The sequence below is a fragment of the Erpetoichthys calabaricus genome, chromosome 7 (assembly GCF_900747795.2).
Source record: "Erpetoichthys calabaricus chromosome 7, fErpCal1.3, whole genome shotgun sequence".
NCBI lineage: Eukaryota > Metazoa > Chordata > Cladistia > Polypteriformes > Polypteridae > Erpetoichthys > Erpetoichthys calabaricus.
Window position 1 is genome coordinate 142,405,841 of NC_041400.2, and position 22,235 is coordinate 142,428,075.

At 38.2% G+C, this 22,235-nt stretch overlaps 2 protein-coding genes across 6 annotated transcripts in view; one reads left to right on the plus strand and one right to left on the minus strand.

Moving 5' to 3' along the window:
* Positions 1 to 17,857, minus strand: part of sgtb (small glutamine rich tetratricopeptide repeat co-chaperone beta) — a 65,896-nt gene extending 48,039 nt beyond the window's left edge. Inside the window, exons 1-2 of one of the 4 annotated variants that reach the window (XM_028805479.2) lie at positions 17,760 to 17,857; positions 7,871 to 7,991 (exon numbers count right to left, since the gene is read on the minus strand). In XM_028805479.2, coding sequence (XP_028661312.1) covers positions 7,871 to 7,970 — 100 coding nt within the window. In that variant the 5' untranslated portion in view covers positions 7,971 to 7,991; positions 17,760 to 17,857. Of the gene's footprint in view, positions 1 to 7,870; positions 7,994 to 17,141; positions 17,491 to 17,759 lie in introns of those variants that run through there. The other 3 variants (XM_051929699.1, XM_028805481.2, XM_051929700.1) reach the window with 3 other exon arrangements.
* A 522-nt stretch (positions 17,858 to 18,379) lies between these two features.
* Positions 18,380 to 21,958, plus strand: LOC127528786 (uncharacterized). 2 transcript variants are annotated; one of them, XM_051929705.1, is made up of 2 exons: positions 18,380 to 18,782; positions 19,806 to 21,958. In XM_051929705.1, exon 2 carries the CDS (start codon positions 19,807 to 19,809, stop codon positions 20,641 to 20,643), a length of 837 nt encoding a protein of 278 aa, XP_051785665.1. In that variant the 5' UTR covers positions 18,380 to 18,782; position 19,806; the 3' UTR covers positions 20,644 to 21,958. The 2 variants fall into 2 exon arrangements, with proteins under 2 accessions (XP_051785665.1, XP_051785666.1); XM_051929706.1 differs by having other exon boundaries at positions 18,380 to 18,548.
* Positions 21,959 to 22,235: the final 277 nt, after the last annotated feature.

Below are 22,235 nucleotides of genomic sequence, written 5' to 3' on the forward strand. Positions count from 1 at the left end.
ATTTTAGGAGACCCAGGCCCCTCATGGACCCCGTGATCATCAGAGGTGACTGTGTGCAGAGAGTGCAGACCTATAAATACCTGGGAGTGCAGCTGGACAATAAATTGGACTGGACTGCCAATACTGATTCTCTGTGCAAGAAAGGACAGAGCCGCCTGTACTTCCTTAGAAGACTGGCATCCTTCAACATCTGCAGTAAGATGCTGCAGATGTTCTATCAGATGGTTGTGGCGAGTGCCCTCTTCTACGCAGTGGTGTGCTGGGGAGGCAGCATTAAGAAGAAGGATGCCTCACGCCTGGACAAACTGGTGAGGAAGGCAGGCTATATTGTTGGCATAGAGCTGGACGGTTTGACATCCGTAGCAGAGCAACGGGCACTCAGCAGGCTCCTATCAATTATGGAGAATCCACTACATCCATTAAACAGTGTCATCTCCAGACAGAGGAGCTGTTTCAGCGACAGACTGCTGTCACTGTCCTGCTCCACTGACAGACTGAGAAGATCATTCCTCCCCCAAACTATGCGACTCTTCAATTCCACCAGAGGGGGTAAACGTTGAACATTATTCAAGTTATTGTCTGTTTTTTACCTGCATTTTTTTATTACTCTTTAATTTAATATTTTTTGCTGCTGGAGTATGTGAATTTCCCCCTGGGATTAATAAAGTATCTATCTATCTATCTATCTATCTATCTATCTATCTATCTATCTATCTATCTATCAGAAAACAATTCTTCAGTGGGTGGCTAAATTTAGACAGACAGGTACCACAGTGAACAGAAAATCTCCAGGCCATCCCTAGCCTGTACGAACGCCTGCAAACATCCAAGCTGTAAGGGCATCAATTTTGCAGTTTCCTAGACGTTCAGCATACAAACATGCCTCTACCTTAGTCATTTCCAACACGTCTTTGGGGAGGATTTTGCATGAGAACCTTAATTTCCATCCATACAAAACAATGGTAGTGCAAGAACTCACTGAGAGAGATTGGGACAGCCGTTGAGAGTGTGCGAACATTCTGCAAACCGTTCATCGAGACGCCATCGTCATGTGGTTGTGTAAATAAGCAAAACTTTCACTATTGGGCTGAAATCAACCCTCGTGAACTTCCTCAGAGACCCCTGCACAGTAAGTGTGCACAGTTGCAGAATTTGGCATTGTTGGCCCTTACTTATTTGAGGAGGGGGGAGCAAAGGTCATTGTCACTTCAGAACGTTACACTGAAATGCTAGAGAATGTTTTGTGGCCCCAACTGGAAGAAATGGATGTGGTGGATGCCTGGTTTCAACTGGATGGAGCAGCAGCTCATAGAGAGCAGAGATCCATGCAAGTTTTGTGGGAGATGTTTCTGGGGAAATCTCCGTGCGAGGCAATGTCGGGAGGCCTTCATGTTCGCCTGATCTCGGTCTGTGCAATTTCTTCTTTTTAAAACATAATTTTTAGAACACAGTGAAAAAAAACTATTTTCTATACCCTTTCTTGTGTCGTAATGAAATTCATTATATCTTGTAGCGTTTTTGTAAAGTAAACATTTGAAATGTGGTACTTTTTTTTGGCTCACCCTGACATATATGGCAAATATATAAAAAAAAATTTTAAGCTATGTGATTCATTTGCTGCCTTTGTGGATCTTGAGTTACAAATATATACACCCTATATTTTATATATATATATATATATATATATATATATACTAGCAAAATACCCGCGCTTCGCAGCGGAGAAGTAGTGTGTTAAAGAGGTTATGTAAACATATATATACATAAACATATATACTTATATATACATATCTACATATATACATATCTACATATATATATACATATTGTAGCAGATAGAAGCGTGGTCCACCTCTTGTACCCTCAGGTACCACTCTGATGACCAGGTGAACGTATAAATATTCTTTATTTTAATATTACACGGTGCACAAAGCACTCTCCACACCACTCTCATATAATCACTATTCTCTCAATAAACCAACACAATCCTCCACTCCCAGACACTTCGCCCTCCTACCTCCCAGCTCAGCTCAATGTACTGGGCTTCCCATAGTCCTTTTATATCCCCTGACCCGGAAATATTTCCTGGCAAAACCCACAAGTCCATTTTCCTTCCGGGTCAGCGTAAACAGTCCTTTTCTTCACCCTGGGAGCACGTCGTTTCTTCCAGACACGTGATGCTGATGCACTCCCGGGTTATAGGGCACACAAGAGCCCACTAGCCCCCCTACAGCGACTCCCGGTGGCCCCCAAGGTATCCAGCAGGGCTGTGTGTATAAACTACAAAGTCCATGAGGCCCTGCTGGAAGTCGGGGCACCATCATGCTGTCCGGAGGGCTCCTCCTAGCGGCCTGGGGTTGGCGACCGGAGTCCGTAGCTGGTCGTCCATCACAATATACACATCCACATATATATACATATATCAATATATATATACACACATACATATACACACATACATATATATATATATATATATATATATATATATATATATATATATATATATATATATATATACACACACATACAGACACATATATATACATATACATATTTACATATCTACATATATATACACATATATACATATCTACATACATACACATATATCTATCTATATCTCTATCTATCTATCTATCTATATATATATATATATATATATATATATATATATACCTCCTCCATCGCGGGGGTTGCGTTCCAGAGCCACCCGCGAAATAAGAAAATCCGCGAAGTAGAAACCATATGTTTATATGGTTATTTTTATATTGTCATGCTTGGGTCACAGATTTGCGCAGAAACACAGGAGGTTGTAGAGAGACAGGAACATTATTCAAACACTGCAAACAAACATTTGTCTCTTTTTCAAAAGTTTAAACTGTGCTCCATGACAAGACAGAGATGACAGTTCAGTCTCACAATTAAAAGAATGCAAACATATCTTCCTCTTCAAAGGGGCAAACAAATCAATAGGGCTGTTTGGCTTTTAAGTATGCGAAGCACCGCGGCACAAAGCTGTTGAAGGTAGCAGCTCACACCCCCTCTGTCAGGAGCAGAGAGAGAGAGAGAGAGAGAGAGAGAGACAGATAAAAAAATCAATACGTGCCCTTCGTGCTTTTAAGTATGCGAAGCACCGTGCAGCATGTCGCTTCACGAAGCAGCTGCACAGAAGGTAGCCAACGTGAAGATAATCTTTCAGCATTTTTAGACGAGCGTCCGTATCGTCTAGGTGTGCGAATAGCCCCCCTCCTCAATCCCCCTACGTCAGGATCAGAAAAAGTCAGCGCAAGAGAGAGAGAGAGAGAAAAGTAAGTTGGGTAGCTTCTCAGCCATCTGCCAATAGCGTCCCTTGTATGAAATCAACTAGGCAAACCAACTGAGGAAGCATGTACCAGAAATTAAAAAACCCATTGTCCGCAGAAATCCACGAACCAGCAAAAAATCCGCGATATATATTTAAATATACTTACATATAAAATCCACGATAGAGTAAGGCCGCGAAAGGCGAAGCGCGATATAGCAAGGGATCACTGTACAGTAATCCCTCGCTATATCGCGCTTCGCCTTTCGCGGCTTCACTCCATCGCGGATTTTATATGTAAGCATATTTAAATATATATCGCGGATTTTTCGCTGCTTCGCGGGTTTCTGCGGACAATGGGTCTTTTAATTTCTTGTACATGCTTCCTCAGTTGGTTTGCCCAGTTGATTTCATACAAGGGACGCTATTGGCAGATGGCTGAGAAGCTACCCAGCTTACATTTCTCTGTCTCTTGCGCTGACCTTCTCTGATCCTGACGTAGGGGGATTGAGCAGGGGGGCTGTTCGCACACCTAGACGATACGGACGCTCGTCTAAAAATGCTGAAAGATTATCTTCACGTTGCTATCTTTTGTGCAGCTGCTTCCTGAAAAGACATGCTGCACGGTGCTTCGCATACTTAAAAGCACGAAGGGCACGTATTGATTTTTTTATCTGTCTCTCTCTATCTCTCTCTATCTCTCTCTCTCTCTCTGCTCCTGACGGAGGGGGTGTGAGCTGCCGCCTTCAACAGCTTTGTGCCGCGGTGCTTCGCATACTTAAAAGCCAAACAGTCCTATTGATTTGTTTGCTCCTTTGAAGAGGAAGATATGTTTGCATTCTTTTAATTGTGAGACTAAACTGTCATCTCTGTCTTGTCATGGAGCACAGTTTAAACTTTAGAAAAAGAGACAAATGTTTGTTTGCAGTGTTTGAATAACGTTCCTGTCTCTCTACAACCTCCTGTGTTTCTGCACAAATCTGTGACCCAAGCATGACAATATAAAAATAACCATATAAATATATGGTTTCTACTTCGCGGATTTTCTTATTTCGCGGGTGGCTCTGGAACGCAACCCCCGCGATGGAGGAGGGATTACTGTATATATATATATATCTCTATCTATCTATTTATCTATCTATCTATCTATCTATATATATATATCTATAATAATAAAAGGCAAAGCCCTCACTGACTGACTGACTGACTGACTCACTGACTGACTGACTCACTCATCACTAATTCTCCAACTTCCCGTGTAGGTGGAAGGCTGAAATTTGGCAGGCTCATTCCTTACAGCTTACTTACAAAAGTTAGGCAGGTTTCATTTCGAAATTCAAAGCGTAATGGTCATAACTGGAACATATTTTTTGTCCATACACTGTAATGGAGGAGGCGGAGTCACGTATCGCGTCATCACGCCTCCTACGTAATCACGTGAACTAAAAACAAGGAAGAGATTTACAGCACGAGTCGCACGCGGGAACGAAGGTTAATGACGTTAATTTTTGACTGTCTTTTAATACTGTGTAAGCATACATATTAACACATGTGCAATTAAACGTGTGCATTTACGGGGTGATTTCTCAGGCTTAAAAGCTCGCCTTTTACTAAAAAGGTAAATGCAAAACTATTTTCAATCAGTTTATTGAAACGCTCCCGTTAAGGATTGCAATAACATATTCGCGAGATAAAAGAACGAAGTAGGGGGAAATGGAGGAACAGCCGCAAACAGCGAAGAGCAAAAAATTAATTAAACAATTGAGAACGGAGCGAGTTAAGCATACAAGCATGTTCATAAGGGAAACAAACCACGGTGTAAAACGTAAGTTTAAATAAAGTTTATAGAAACGCTCCCGCTGCGGATTGCAATAACATATTCGCGAGATAAAAGTTAAATGAGAAGACACGAGGTATAAACGAACCACACGCCGTGGCGCAACGTTAGGGGCAACAGTTTCAACCATTCTATGATCTGCTTCTCGCAACTGAAAGACGGCACATGGCGGATGTTAGCCGACTTGCTGACCGCAACGTTAGGGGCTTCAAGTATGGCGCTGACGCCACATCTCAGTGCCAACACTTTGCACACTGTACTTAAAAGACACGCCCTCCTCACTGGACAGTTAAAAACACCAATCAAACTAACGATGACATCAAGTATTACCCAATCAAAAGTAGGAAAGGAGGCATCTTCATAAAATGCGTCTGGGATGATTTGCATGAGATGCTGCTTTAAAAAAAAAATGATTACAAAAATACGGGATAAATCCCGTCCAGTATTGATTCAAAACGGGACGCGCAATTTCATTCTCAAACGTGGCACGATTCCGTATTTTAAAGGACGGGTGGCAACCCTACAGTGCCAGGTAACCACCCATACAATCAGATTGTGATTCAGACTAGGAATGCAATGAATGTAATTACCCCGATCTACATACAAGGCGAAAGTCTTGCAACATTCAAAGATGATGGTTTGGGATAATTAGTACTTATTAAGTACACCATGGAACATAAAAGAGCTTATGAAGCCTTGAACCGAAAAAAGCAACATCTCAGAGATCGTAAAAAAAAAAAAGGAGGTAATGTCGTTTTACTCGCTGTACATTTTACTGAAACATTACCAGTTATTCCACGAGGGAGACCAGCAGATGAACTCAACGCTTCTTTAAAATCCATGCTTCTCCCACGGTCGGTTATATGTCGCGTGTTCTCGGGTAGGTACACCAAAAAATGTATACATTTAAGCATGTAATGGGCAAAGAAAAAATGAGGTATACCCGAAGGCACTGCAGTAGTACTCAATGTAACTTTACTTCTTAAATGTTAATGTTTTACTGTTTAATAATTTATACGCTTCTTATATATTGTTCAAATTCTTTTATCAAAATACCAGTGACAGCGCAATGCACGATAACATGGAGTGAATACACCATACGCATCTGCCCACGGCTGCCCTGGTGTGCGCAGATAGGAGTTGATTCTAAAATAAAATAAACATAAAAAGAGTAATACAATCATCACCCATAAAGCGGATAGCAGACGTGACGTATTATATGTGTACCAGATTTCAAGTCAATAGGTGAAACAGTTTGCAAGCTACAGGTGATTTAAAATCCTGGACAGACCAACGAAAAGCCACGGTAGCAAATTATACAAGAAGATTTTACTGTTTAATTATTTATATTTATATGAAATGTGCTTCTTATATATTACTTCATATTCTCATATGATAATGATGTTAATGTTGTTTATATTGATTTCTATGTTATTGTAAGTGCATCTATGTGTGTATATGTATGTATGTGTATATATATATATATATATATATATATAAAAAATATATATATAAAAAATATATGTGTATATGTATATATAATATATCTGTATATGTGTGTATATGTGTGTGTATATGTGTATATGTATATATATATGACAGCAACACTCATAACAATGACAACACAATTACATTGACAATCATGTTATGTTATTTTTAAAATGTTTCCTTTACTTTTTCATAACCTCTTTAACACACTACTTCTCCGCTGCGAAGCTCGGGTATTTTGCTAGTATATATATATATCTATCTAATTATCTATATATATATATATATATATATATATATATATATATATCTATTTATATATATATAATATACATATATATCTCTATCTATCTATCTATATATATACATCCCCGTTCTTTGCAGCGGCGAAGTACTGCTTTTAAATTTTTATTAAGAAGAAAACCTTTTTAAATTGAGTGAAAATATACCAATAACAATTTGTTAAGGATCTGTTTTTTTTGTGAAGCTGCCTTCACTCGAGTGATCACTTCGAGCTTTAAGCCTGAAAAATTACCCCGTAAATGCACACGTTTAATTGCACATCTATACTAATGAATAAAAGGCAAAGCCCTCACTGACTGACTCACTCATCACTAATTCTCCAACTTCCCGTGTAGGTGGAAGGCTGAAATTTGGCAGGCTCATTCCTTACAGCTTACTTACAAAAGTTAGGCAGGTTTCATTTCGAAATTCTACGCGTAATGGTCATAACTGGAACCTGTTTTTTGTCCATATACTCTAATGGAGGAGGCGGAGTCACGTATCGCGTCATCACGTATTACACCTCCTACGTAATCACGTGAAGTGAAAACAAGGAAGAGATTTACAGCACGAGTCAAACGCGGGAACAAAGGTAAATGACATTAATTGTTGAGTGTCTTTTAATACTGTGTAATTCAGCCTTCTAACTACACGGGAAGTTGGACAATTAGTGATGAGTGAGTCAGTCAGTCAGTGAGTCAGTCAGTCAGTGAGGGCTTTGCCTTTTATTAATTAGTATAGATATAGATATTTATACACACACACACATACATAAATACACTTGCACACACTGTATTTGACTTTTTAAAATAATAGCAATATTAAATTATTGTTACATACAGAGACTCTTACAAGCTATTTATCATAAAAAATCTGTAGTTCAACTGTATACTGTAAAGTATATACCATATATCAATTCATGTACCTTTATTACCCTGAAATGCTGCACAATGACTTACCATCCAAGCTTTCATGTTCATCTGAATTCAACGCTTCTGACCTTGTTTGATCTCTAAGAAACTGGACAATGGAGAATGCAAGACGCTTCTCAACTGACATAGTATCTTCTTTAAAGAGTCACTAAACAAAAATGAAATCAGCAAACAAATACTAGTATTAAAAGAAGATTCTTTATTTTATAATATAAAATAACTCAGCTATATTTGCCTCATGCAGCATCAGAGATATCTAATGATTGTACCACCTTAAGCTTTTCTTTATCGTCAAAACAAGAAACAAAAATAATCTATCGCTAAATCATAAAACAAACAAAAAATACAGTATAAACAACACTAATAAAATATATTAAGCTAATCTTAAGCAGAATGTTATTAGATTTCTACACCAACCAATTTTCGATAATACATTGGGAAATCCTACAGCATTTCAAACTATATTTTTAGTTTCACGTCTTTATTCTGGAGGGTACCCATGTTTTATTGCTTAAAGAAATATTATTACAGATACTTAGGAATCAAAATGCATTAGGCCATGCATAAAAAATAAATAAATAAATTTTACATTTATTCTGTTAAAAGCAAACATTTAGCACATACATCTAAAATCACACATTGAAGAAAAAATAAAATATGCTGGCAGCAAAAAATGCTCATTTCAAGAAATACTGAAAGTACTTGTCTTTTTGTACAGTAAATGTAAGATAGAACCAATCCAAGTAAGAGATATGACAAAAGGTGCTCTTCAGCAAAAGCCAATTGACTGAGTGAGCAAGTAAAAGTATTGTAAACAACTGCTTCAGTTGCATACATTCAACACTGATTATTCAGCTGCATTCTCTAAAACCAAGAATCAGAGCAACACAGAATCTCTTCTAATTTCTGTATTAATTATGTAAAGCCACAGACCACAACATAAACCTATGAATTTCACTGTAGCACCCATTAAGTGATATTTCATTGCAAATCAGCACATAAATATCATCACAATAAGGGACACAGGAACTTGAAGAGCTAGATGTTAAATTAAAATAATTTTGAGTCTTTAACATTTTTTCCACTTGATGTTGCCACACAAGTGTGCATAGGGGACAGCTGAATGGTCCTAATGACTGCAGTTCTATCGCCACTCCAAGGGTCATAATGCCACTCTTTCTTCCTCCCTCTGCAGACAGGTTGATTGATGGCTAGAACACCTCTGACGTCACTTCTGGTGTTTGTCCAACTGGACACACCTCTTCCTGTCACAAGGGCCCAAAATTGGAAGCACTGCCATCTTGGGACAGTTCTGTTTTAAACTTGCATCTATAGAGACAATACCACAATAACTGCATCTTTTTTTTTTAATCTCGCTACATTCAATCATATGGGGTGGCCATCTTGGCACACCAACTCTTTATCGTTGAGCTCACTTTCTGTTACAATGTATAAATCATAAATATTGTTTTTAAGTTAAACTCAGTGTTTTGGGTGATATTTACCAACACTGCAGCCTGCAAGAATGAAGACAGCAAGACATGCTGGACACTGTACCACAATTAGGAAGACGTTCTGTGTTGCCAAAGGCAGCTAAAAAAGTGTACCCAATGTTGAAAAGACTCTAAAATCTCTATTTTAATTCCATAAAAATAAAAAAGTAAAATCAGTCAGTAGTTTTCAATGATCATTGATTTGGTTTAATTGCTGTAATATTTAATTGTTAATATTTAAGATTTAGCAAGCAATAAGCCAAAAGCAAGATATCTCACTCATGCAAAGCTATAAAAGAACAGCTGGCAGAAAAAAATGACACGTGAATTAAACATAACTCAAAAAATAAACCTATACAGTAGGTTGTGCTTGTCAAGATATTTAACCATATAATTACTGTTTCTAGCAAAGTGTTTTACTGAATTTACAGATTACAGTGACGTATTCCAGCAGAAATCCTAGGGATCTTCTTGGACTTGACTTTAGACTGGAGCTGCAAGTGAGAATGAAGTGTTTAAAGCAGGAAGAGTGAGTGAAAAAAAAAAAAAGTCAGAAATATGCAGTCCTCTAGATCAGGTTCTAGATGGTGCGGAAGAATACTGTATCCCGTAGAATATCTACAACTGTTAATACCGTCCAGTCTTCCAATTACTGTTCGATAATTTATGTCTGAGTGATGGGCTATGCAATAGGACAAGATTAGTTGTATTAAAAATTGGTGGAACAATTCTGACATGTAAAATTTTAACAGGTGACAAGAAAGGTAATGTAGTACATCTTCCGCGGATAACATTAGACACCAAAGGAGATCTTGATATGCCATTCATACTAAAACGTTTACAGTTTCCCGTTAGAATAGCTTTTGCTAAGACAATTAACAAATCACAGGGACAAACATTCGAAAAAGTCAGTTTATTTATTAGAGAGTGCGAAAACGATATTCACTCACAGGCAGTTATACGTTGCATTGTCATGATGTAAGTCCAAACACGGAATCAAAATTAAAAGCGATCTTGATAAAAAATGTAAAAAGTTAATTCCAAATATTGTTTTTACTGAAGTTTTACAGTAAAAGTGTAAGTTTAAAAAATATATGTGTGTTAATTTCAAAGCCAAACAGAATGAAAATGTATAACGCAAAGAATACCTCTAATGCAACATGAAACTAAATTTTCTGTCAATTTATTACGTTTTACTATTTATTACTATGGCTAATTACTCACTGTATTGTAAAATAGTTAGTTCTATTATGCATATGTAACAATTCCCATGAAAATAACAATCAGTTTAAATTGTTCATCCACTTCCCTATACGCGAGTGGCAAGGCTGCAAAGTGGCTAGCGAGTAGCGCCCGCCCAGGTGTTGGCGAGCAAAGTGAGCAGGGGGCAAAGTCCCTAGTCATTTAAAAGGCATTAATGTATGAACCATGTTGTAATTTGATGTGGAGTAAAACTAAGAAAGCCAAAAACTGACATACTTTCTATTTGCAAAAATTATACAGTTATCAAATGACTTCAGATGAATTCAGTACTCTCTCTGTTTTGTTTGAAGTGATAGTTAAGAAACATTGTTAATCTCATGTTTTCACAAAGAACAGAGATAATAAAGTTCCTGACACAGTATAATATAGGCTTGGATTAAAGCAAACAATATCAAAATGTCCATGAAAAAATCTCCGGCAGTCAGTAACATTCAGACATGAGATGCAACTGAGGTGATTTACAAAAGTAAAGCGGAAACCAACTCAGGATATATTCACTCATAATGAGCCAATGTAAAGGGATACAGCATTCAAAATATATGTGTTTTTTCTGTTGTTTACACCATGTTGTTTGAAGTAATGGCCAAGAAAAATTTTGAATCTTATGTTTTTGTGACGAACAGAGATAACAAAGTTCTTAATACAATGGGCTTGAAGGGGAAAACATTTTGATAAAAGCAAACAATATCAAAAGTCCCATGACAAAATCTCAAGTTACTTGTGTCATAGTACCCATATCCAGACATACAACATCCAAAATATCCATCCATCCATCCATTTTCCAACCCGCTGAATCCGAACACAGGGTCACGGGGGTCTGCTGGAGCCAATCCCAGCCAACACAGGGCACAAGGCAGGAACCAATCCCGGGCAGGGTGCCAACCCACCGCAGGACACACACAAACACACCCACACACCAAGCACACACTAGGGCCAATTTAGAATCGCCAATCCACCTAACCTGCATGTCTTTGGACTGTGAGAGGAAACCGGAGCACCCGGAGGAAACCCACGCAGACACGGGGAGAACATGCAAACTCCATGCAGGGAGGACCCAGGAAGCGAACCCAGGTCCTCAGGTCACCCAACTGCGAGGCAGCAGCGCTACCACTGCGCCACCCACATCCAAAATATGTTTTACTGTTTTTGGTTAAAATATTGTTAAATAAACCATGTCTAGAAAATATTCGCATTTACGACAGAGAAGCACAGTGAAATGACATACAGTTTTTATATTGAACTAGTCATTTAGCCCGTTACAATAACGGGCGCTAGAACAGTAGAGCATAAACATTAGTAGGAACAGTCTATATTAAATGGCAGGGGACTTTGACCTCATTCTTTTTGTTGGTTGTATTTTTCTTTCTTTCAGCCTTTCTTTTGTTGATGTTTACTTGCTGAGCTGACCGTTCTTCGTGGGCTGCCGACGTGTATTGTGTGTCTTTAATTTTCTGTGACAGTAATACTGTCTTGTACGGCTCTATTCAATAAGGGCGCGCACAAAAAGGCAAGTTTCAAAAAGGAGACCTCAATTGAGCGCAGCGAATAAAGGCGTTCGTAGATAATTTAGTTCAAATGGCTCTGGAATATGTGAAGAGCAACAAAGGTGCAGATCTTTATTTATGCGCGCCTTTATTCGCTGCGCCCAATTGAGGTCGCCGTTTTGAGGCTCGCCTTTTTGTGCTCGCCCTTATTGAAGGATGCCTGTGCGCGCCCTTATTGAAGGATACCGTCTTGTATGTCCGCTGGCTTGTATGTCCGTAATATACCTTTAATTTTCTCTGGCGGTAATACAGGCGTGCGCGTCGGTAATATGCCTTTAATCTCCTCTGACAGTAATACTGGCTTGTATGTGGCTGTAATATGCGTCACTGTATTGTGTACCTTTAATTTCCTCTCGCAGTAATACTGGTTTGTATTTCCGTAAAACGCCTCTAACTTTCTCTGACAGTAATATTGCGCATTGCACCGTGCCCCTCGCATGCGCACTTCATCAGAAGACACCCACACACGGACACCTGGACGCACATAGGGATTTTATATATATATATATATATATATAGATACCCAACCCTCCCATTCATTGCTCAAAATTCCAGCCCAATAACATGTGTCAGAACACTAAAACTAAATCCTCACACTCATCTAAGAAGAAAATGTTCTTGGCATATGATTGCAAAAGCTCTTCTCTCTGTTGTCAAGAGGAATTTTCTCAATCTCTCACTCTCTGTGTCTTCACTCATGCTAACCGCTCCCAACATTTTTTTTGTGCTCCCTTGCATACCACCTGCCAAATGTATACTAAAAGTTGTGAACTGCTGCTCTTGGCCAAAAAGACTTTAACAAAAAATTACCTAATGTACAATTATTATTATTATCGAGTTTGATAGTTATCTATATCAGGTTAATGACCAGCCTAATAAAATGTTAAAGTCCAAAGAATGTAAAAGCAGCAGTACAAGTATGGTGCTTCCCAGGACCCAGAGCATTCAATACTAAGGTCAAATTCAACTTTCTTACAGAAAATGCAGTATGAACCTTCCTGATATATGACTTCACTAATAGTATTTGTTTCAGCAGTCTGAGATATTATAAAAAGCAAAAATGAAATATAAGAAATTGTATGTCTGACCCTTACATTGACTTTGAATAAGAGATGTTGTCAATAATAGCTTACATTTTCTACGCTACTGGTTAGGAACCTGGTGTTAACCTTTATAGACAAATGAGGTAATTTAAAGGAAGGTCTAGAATCTTTTAAATAAGACCGCTAATCTGAGTTACATTTAACTCTAATATTCAGCAGCAAAATTGTCCAACAGAATAATTAAAGTATCTGTGCAGCAGACTTGTGATCTGAGATGACTAATTGACTTAAATCATAGAATCCAACTATAAATAAAAATTATAGGTGATCTGTAGAGATCACAATCAGACCTAGAATTAAAATGGGATCCTCAACTAGGATTGAACGTTTTCTAAATAGTACATGATAAACAACTAATTGGAAAAAACATTATATCCACTTCAAACAGGGAAGTAGCTACGGGTGGGTCTGTGTTGGGGCAAATAAGCATATCCAATCAGTCTAAACTACAGTCTGTTTGCATTTTAACTAAATCTGAAATAAGCTAAACAGCCTTAAGAATATTTTTGTTTGAATTAGGTAGTCAAAAGTATTCTGCAATTTAGATATCACGTGACACCAATTGTTAAGAATGGTGCTGGAAGGGTATTGGTTTGGGCATCTTTTGCAGACACAGGACTTGGACTTCTGACAGACATTATGTCCACCATGATTTCCTCTGTATACCAGAGTAATCTAAAGAATATCTAAAGGCCATCTGTCTAACAAATTAAACTGAATTATATTTTAAGACAATGATCCTAGGCACACAGGCCAACCTATAACTGAATGGCTCAAAAATAAAAAAGTTTTGAGATATTATAATCACACTCTGGACTTCAAAGAGAAACTGCCTTTGAACAAATTGTTTAAATTAATTCATGTTAATCTTATATGGTCACAAAGATACTTAAGTGCTTTATTGCAGTATGTTACAAAGACAATATAATTATTGTTTCACATTTGCCATCAGTAAAGCAAGCAAATATATAATATATATAAAAACAAAAAACGAACAAAAACAAGAAAAGGTACATTATTAAGCACTCCTCCAACACTAACTTCAGTATAACTGTTACACAAGATACGAAGCAGAACACAGATGAGACAGCTCGGTTATCAGTGCTAGTCCAACCATGGAATCCAAAAGAACACTGCTGTTCTTAGCTGTGAATATTATTATATTACTCACAAAGAGGCAGAAAAAATGACGCATAAGATATACAAGCTGTCAAAGTGACTTGTATGGCAATGGTGGCAGTCACACCCAGATATGAGCTGCACCTGAGGTGATTTACAGAAGCAAAGCAGAAACCAACTTCACTGCAAGATGCATTCACTCATTCATGCTCATACTGAACCAACATAAAAGAATACACCACCCAAAAAAAAACATTTCTGTTATTTGCACTATAGTGCTTATAGTAACGGCCTGGGAAAAAAGTAACCCCATGCTTTTATTGAAAACAGAGATAACAAAGTTACTGACAAAATAGGCTTCAGTTGAGAACCACTCTGAACAAACAACAAATAACATCAAAAGGCCTGTAACAAAAGTCTCAGTTTCCTCATGTCATTTTATTCATGTGTGTTCGATATCCAGTCATATGCTCACAAAGTCCCTTGATAGGGTAGAGATATAAATATCTCCAAAAATATTTTTCTTACATATTAATCAGTCCTTTCCTTTTTTGGACTTTTATCATGGGACAGGGTCATGGGGAATGGCAGCATTATCTGAGCAGCATTGAATAAATACAGTAGCTAAATCTGGGCAGTGTGTCAATGCATCTTTTGGCATATTAAAGCACACATCAACACTCAACATAAAATAAAAGACTGACTTAAAAATACTAAAGTATAGTATGAAGAAATATAGAAAAAGAATTTATTCATAATTTTCTAAAATTAGTAATTTGATAATAAACATTTCATGTTTAATTGTATTAGCTAAAATTAAGGATGTGTTTCTTTTACACTTAGGCTGTGGATGTTCAAATGAACCCTGTAAGAGAATAAACACTACTCTTTGTTTAGTTTACAAAAATACTATTTAAGGTCTGCTTGATCAGGAAATTGTTTTAGAGTTTTACTAACTGTAAAACAATAACATATACTGAGTCTAGAAATTTGTAAACATTTCCCAGTACTTGTTCCATTGAACAAATACAGTTTAACCTGAAATCAACACCTTCATTTATTCAGTAAAAGGGCACCATCCCTATCAGGCCTTTTATAAACAACATTTATCCCTATAAAGGTCACTTCTGTTTTTTTTTTAATTTTGCTAAGTTTTCCTTTAATGCTGATATTTCATAATTAAATGTCAATGTATATATTTAGCACTACTGTTATTTTTAATAGTTACTGCACTTGGAAAAAAACGTTTTTGCTCAGTTACTCAGTACCACCAACATCTAGTCTTGTAAACAAACAACACCAAGTATATTCATCAGTGGCCTTCCGATCTCATAACCATTTAAAACTATGTCCAGCCTTTACAAGAGCATACCAACAACTATATATTTAATGCAATAACACCAGATTTATTTTAAGTCATACCATTTGCGGACTGTTTTAAGCACACCATTACTTATAAACAAGCCACTCCTAATAAATACCTCACAATACCCCTGTGAACCACAGTTCATTTACACATCTTTTGGCCAGCACGTTCAATACAACACTTCAGATAGTTAAGCGCTCTCCCCAGCTGTATTTGTTTGATATAAATCAGCAGAAATAAAAAAATACATGCTACTATTTTGTCTGTAGAAGTTATTTATGAAGTAAATTTTTCTTTAATGCATCTGCTAGGTTATTCTGCATCCTAAGTAGGCTTCTTTTCTTTATACTCTGCACATTCCAGTCAAACCAATACACACCCAAACTAAATTCAATTAAGTGTATCAGCACATCACTCCTTGTTAACAAATCGCATCAAACACCTCAACGACACATTGGTAAGGAAGGCGCGACTGCATTTTTACTACCTCAGACGCCTCAGGGATTTCAGGCTGTCCTCCCAGTTTCTACAAAACTTCTTCACATCTACCACTGAAAGTATCCTGACAGGAAGTATTACTGCCTGGGTTGGTAACAGAATGCAGCAGGACCACAAGGCTCTGCAGAGAGTGGTGCGGTCAGCTGAACTCATCACTGGGTGTGCACTCCCTAACTTGCAGGACATCTACCCTAAGCAATGTCGGGCCAGGGCAAAGAAAATCATTAGTGATATCATCCATCCTAACAATGGCCTCTTCTATATGCTGCAGTCAGGAAAACAGTACTGTTGCCTGCTGACCATCTCAGAGAGACTGAGGAGGAGCTTTTTTTCCCCCCACACACAATCTACAACAGGAATGAGTAAAGTGTCTAGAACTACATGATGCCCTACTGTTAACTCTATCACATTATATACTGTAACTTATGTATTTAGTTATTATATATCACATATAATTCTATTATAATGCATACTATTGCACTCATTTAACTTAATGATTTTAGTCAAGTCATGCATTATTGTCCTGTATATTCCTCTTAAATGCACTGATTCAACTAAGCATTTCATTACATATTGTGCTGTATGTGTAATTTGCACGTGAAACATTCAATTTTACTTGATTTGACTGGATATTTATAAATCACATGCCACATGTCAATTTATCTATCTAACTGACCTCGGTTTAATCAAATCTGCCTCAATCTGTTACTCAAAGTTCTACAGTGAGAACTCTGGAAATTATTTCCCCAAACCACACCCAACATCAAAACTGCATGCACCAAGTACCCCATAACAAAGTTTTGTATCCAAGCCACTCATCACATCAACCTCAGCTGTCCACAGCAACTCCCAAACCACACCCCACATGCATAATAAAATCAAACGCTTTTGTTTGCTTCAAAGAGCACTCACCATGAGCTTTAATTTTACGAAAGCTTCTTTGCCTTTATTATCCGTAGAATATACTTACTGCAAGCAAACGTGAGCTGGAATGATGTCAGAATTGTTGTGTAGTCAGTTTTTTTAGGCAAAATAGGAAATCCTAACTTTGGTTTCTAGAAGGTTGCATTTGTTGAAAGATATATCTAGCTGCACGCTTGCATAACGTGCCGCATTGTGCGGAGAGTGGACAACAGACCACTCTGAAAGTTCACGCACACGTTTTCCTCGCCACGCACACACAAAGCTGTAAACAGGCGCTGATGTAATCGACCAGGGACATGCCAGCACTTTAGAATACCCTGCGCTTGCTTTGCAGCACCCAGGAGTGATGCGCGGTATTGAGAGCATCTTCGCCCCACCCCGGCTGATGAAAACGCAACCTCTGCGAGAAATATCAACGGCGTTCTTCTGCACAGCGATTGCGTAACGCAAGGCACAAGTGCACGTCGCCGTCCTGCGTCGCATCTCCAGTCTGTCACCATAGACCATCTGACATATAACGGTAGATTACGGCTCTAATAGCCACACAACCGTACCACGCTTGTATTTTCATATGCACGCGAATGCGACAGATTCTTTTCACGTTACCTGGCCGTTCTACTCCTGCGATGAACCACTCGACTGACACACACAAACTTCTAACACTTGAGTCACTCGCGCGTCAACGCATGCGCAATGTTACAAGAAGGCGGCATCCTGCGCGTCAGGCTCATCTCAAACAGAACAGCAAGCGCGTAACCGAGAAAGCTGCTGCTGTGGTTGTCTTATTTTTACCGACACGCGAACTGAATAGGTAACGATTTATGACGCTGATGTTTTAACGATAGCTTTAATCATCGATCTTCTCCATTTGAAATTAGCCTGTTTTTTCCTACATGTTAACGAATATAATGCAACATTTTTATCTGTTCGACTAAGTATTCCACGTACATACACCACAACTACACATCTCTATATTTAAGGTGTCTGTCATGGCTTGCTTAATTTGTCATTGCCTGTATGTTGCCTAGCCATTATCATTTAATAAATTAGAATGTTTTTTATAGCGGAATTAATAAAAATGTGTACTTAATAATCAATAACACAAAAGACGTGTAGAATGGACTTGGCCAAATACGAATAGGTGGTGAAATGTGCAATTAGCGATCTAGATCACTGTTTTTCTCATGCTTACTCTGCCATTCTACGGTCCTCTTTGTCAGCTCTGACCATGCCATGATGTTTCTTGTCTCTTCCTATTGAAAGGAACTGAAATCAGCTAAACCGGAGATAAGGACAGTAAAAGCGGTGACAAGTGAGACTGTTGAAAGTCTATAGGATGGCCTGGATTCTGCTGTTCTAGGTGGTATTCAGAGATGCCTCTGATGGATTAGATGAGTAAGCAGACGGTTACTTCTTGAATTCGTTTTTGTAAGGAAATCTGTATTCCAATGAAAACAATTATTGAATACAATAATTATAAACCATGGTTTTCTAAAAATCTGAAAAACTTACGAACAACAAAAGATGAAGCTCACAAAAGTGGAGGCAAAGCTAGACAAAGCCATTAAGGATGCCTGAAGCAAATACATGTCCACGCTGGAACAGAGCTATTTAAAAGTCTTTATCCAAGTAAGTTCACATTTTACTTTCTTTACTGCACCAGTCACTCTGAGTAAAAAAAAAAAAAAAAATTTTTTGCCAATTTCTACATTTAGTATGCATTTTTATATTATAATAGTTGAAAAATATTGCTGCCTGTCCAGGATTGGTAACTAGGATAGACTGTGGCTACCTATAGGCTTGAACCGGACTGTTAGAGTTCAAAAATGGCAACTTGGTAGTGCAGTGAAGCTGCCTCACAGCCTATGGAGACTGGGCTGCAAATCCAAAATGGCATTGTAGAAACATTAACTAAATGATGAAAAAATATTACCACAAAACCCAAATGAGCCAAAATCAGAAATTAACCCCAGAATTGTAAAAAATAAATTTTAAAATCAAATCTCTTCTTAGCATCCTTGGACATTTTTGTGTATGATTATCATATTATATGTTTCATTTTTTATTTTTATAGAAATGCTAAGCACTAACATGACACCATTTTGTTTAACATGCCGCCACCTTCTTGGTTTTGTCATGGTGACAATATTATTTACACTTTCCATGTATTATTGCAAATCATGACTATAAAACATGGTGGTGCACATCTACTTGTATCTGAGTTTTGGCTCAAACTTCTTAATAAAGCATTATTTTCTCTGTGTTTCTTTAATGTTACAGGAAGCTATAAGGAGCTTCCAGGAAGGAATTTTTGTTAGAAGTTTGTTGTTTTGATTTGTCAAATCTGCATTTCCTTGATGATTTGGATTTTGCTTTTCTAGAACTCTCCTTTATGACTGACTCCTGCTTGCCTACCTGCCACTCTTAATTATCTTGTGGTTTTACTCATTTCTCTGTTTTTCTGTGCATTCTGTACAGTAAAGGAAATGCAATTCCAGTTGCTTATTAGAAAGAAAAATTTACTCTGAGATATCATAAGTACTAAAACCCCTCCAGAGTTATTTTTCTTGTACTCCCAGAAATTATAAAAAAAAGAAGGAGGAGCAAACTAAGACAAATTTTTTTCTGTGTATCACATTTGTCTACTTTCAGGATGATTATACAGCCATTGTGTAATTATTATAGCAGTGAAATGAACAATCATAATATCATCAGAGCAGTAAAGCGTGCCCATGCCCAGAGAATCCGTAGCTACTTCCAAGACAGTGGTGACACATGGCGCATATGGCAGGGCAACCAGGCTATCATTAACTACAGGATAACACCACCGGCCTGTGACGCTGATGCCTCCCTCCCAGATGCGCTGAACAACTTCTATGCATGGTTCAAGAAGCAGAATGACGTAGCAGCAAGGAAAACCATCTCTCCTCCCAACAATCAAGTACTGCTTCTGACCACAGCCAACATGAGAAAACCTCTATGCAAAGTCAACCCACAGAAGGCTGCTAGACCAGACAATATCTCTGGCAGGGGGCTCAGAGAATGTGAACACCATTTGGTGGATGTTCTCACCGACATCTTCAACATTTCCCTGAGCCATGCCACTATTCTAACGTGCTTCAAAACTACTACCATCATTCCTGAGCCGAAGAAGCCCTCAGTGTCCTACCTCAATGACTATCGTTCTGTTGCACTCACACGATTCATCATGAAGTGGTTTGGGAAGCACATCAAGACTGTGCTGCCCCCCTCACTGGACACCCTGAAGTACCACCGAAACCATTCAATTGATAATGCCATAGTCACCACCCTCCATTTGGCCATCTCTCACTTGGACAAGAAGTTCACATACATGCTAATGTTGTTCAGAAACTTTACTTCAGCATTCAACGCACTCATTCCACAGCACCTGATTGGAAAGCTAAGCCTGCTGGGCCTGAACACCTCCCTGTCTAACTGGATCCTAGACTTCCTGACTGAGATACCTTAAGTCAGTCAGGATTGGAAACAGTATCTCCAGCACCACCACCCTAAGCACTGGTGCTGCACAGGGCCATGTGCTTAATCCACTACTGTTCACTTTACTGACTCACGACTGTGTAGCAATGCACAGTTTGAACCACATCATCAAGTTTACTGACGCCACAACTGTGGTGGGCCACATCATCATGAATGACAAGTCAGCATATGAAGAGGAGGTACAGAGGTTAACAGACTGGTGCAAAGCCAACAATCTGTCTCTGAACATAGACAAAGCAAAGGAGATGGTTGTTGATTTCAGAAGCTCTTGAAGCAACCACTCTCCGCTGTACATTGATGGCTCAAGCATGGGGATCGCCAAGAGCATCAGATTCATTGGTTTTCACCTGGTGGAGAACCTCACCTGGTCCCTCAACACCAGCTCCATAGCCAAGAAAGCCATCCCAGCAGCGTCTTTACTTCCTGCGAAGGCTGAGGAAAGCCCATCTCTCACTACCCATGCTCGCCACATTCTACAGAGGGACTATTGAGAGCATCCTGTGCAGCTGCATCACTGTCGGATTTGGGAATTGCACTGTCATGGATCACAAGACTCTGGAGAGGATAGTGAAGACAGCTGTGAAGATCATCAGAATCTCTCTTCTCTCGATCACGGACATGTTCACTGCACATTGCATCCACAAAGCCACCAGCATTGTGGAGCACCTGACGCACCCTCATATAAACTATTCACTGTCCTGCCATCTGGAAAAGGGAGAGAAGCATTCAGACCTTCACTACCAGAATGTGTAATAGTTTCTTCCCTCAAACGATAAGACTCCTAAATACTCAGGAACTAGACTGAAACACATACACACCCTCCCATTCAGCTAGATCATGTCTTTATTTATTATTTATTATTATATTTATTATCATACTGTTACTTTCTTCCTACTTCCAGTGTACTGTGTTCTGTGTAGTACCTTGATCCCAAAGCAACATTGTTTCATTTCACTGTGTACTGTACTAACTGTATATGGTTGAAATGACAATAAAAAGATCTTACTACTACTACTACTACTACTACTACTCATCAAATGGTTTGGTATCTCTAAACAGACACAAGTATCCATAGCCTAAGTAACACACTTTCAGCAGGTATGTGATGCTTTGGTATTCAGGAGACCATGCAACTTTAAGCAGATAATAATGTTTTACAGTCTGCATATGTGAATTTGCCATGCAAAATTATTCATTCTTCCGAAATGTTTTCAAATTTTGCCAAATTAAATATGATGTGAAGTGAGCAGGATAAGTTTGTGAAACTTTCATAACTCCAAATTAATTTAACTGAAACTGTGATAAAATATTTATCATATATATATATATATATATATATATATATATATATATATATATATATATATATATATATATATATATATATATATAGGGTGTCCCACTCGGGAGTACAACTTTAAAAATGCGAATTATTCTGCAACGCGTGCATGTATCATCATGCAACAAGGTTCAAAATATTCCTTATTTAATGAAGAATTGATTCTGTTTCATAAAGAGGCGGGCACTATAGCGGGCGCCGCTACGGGGCAACGTGCCATACCT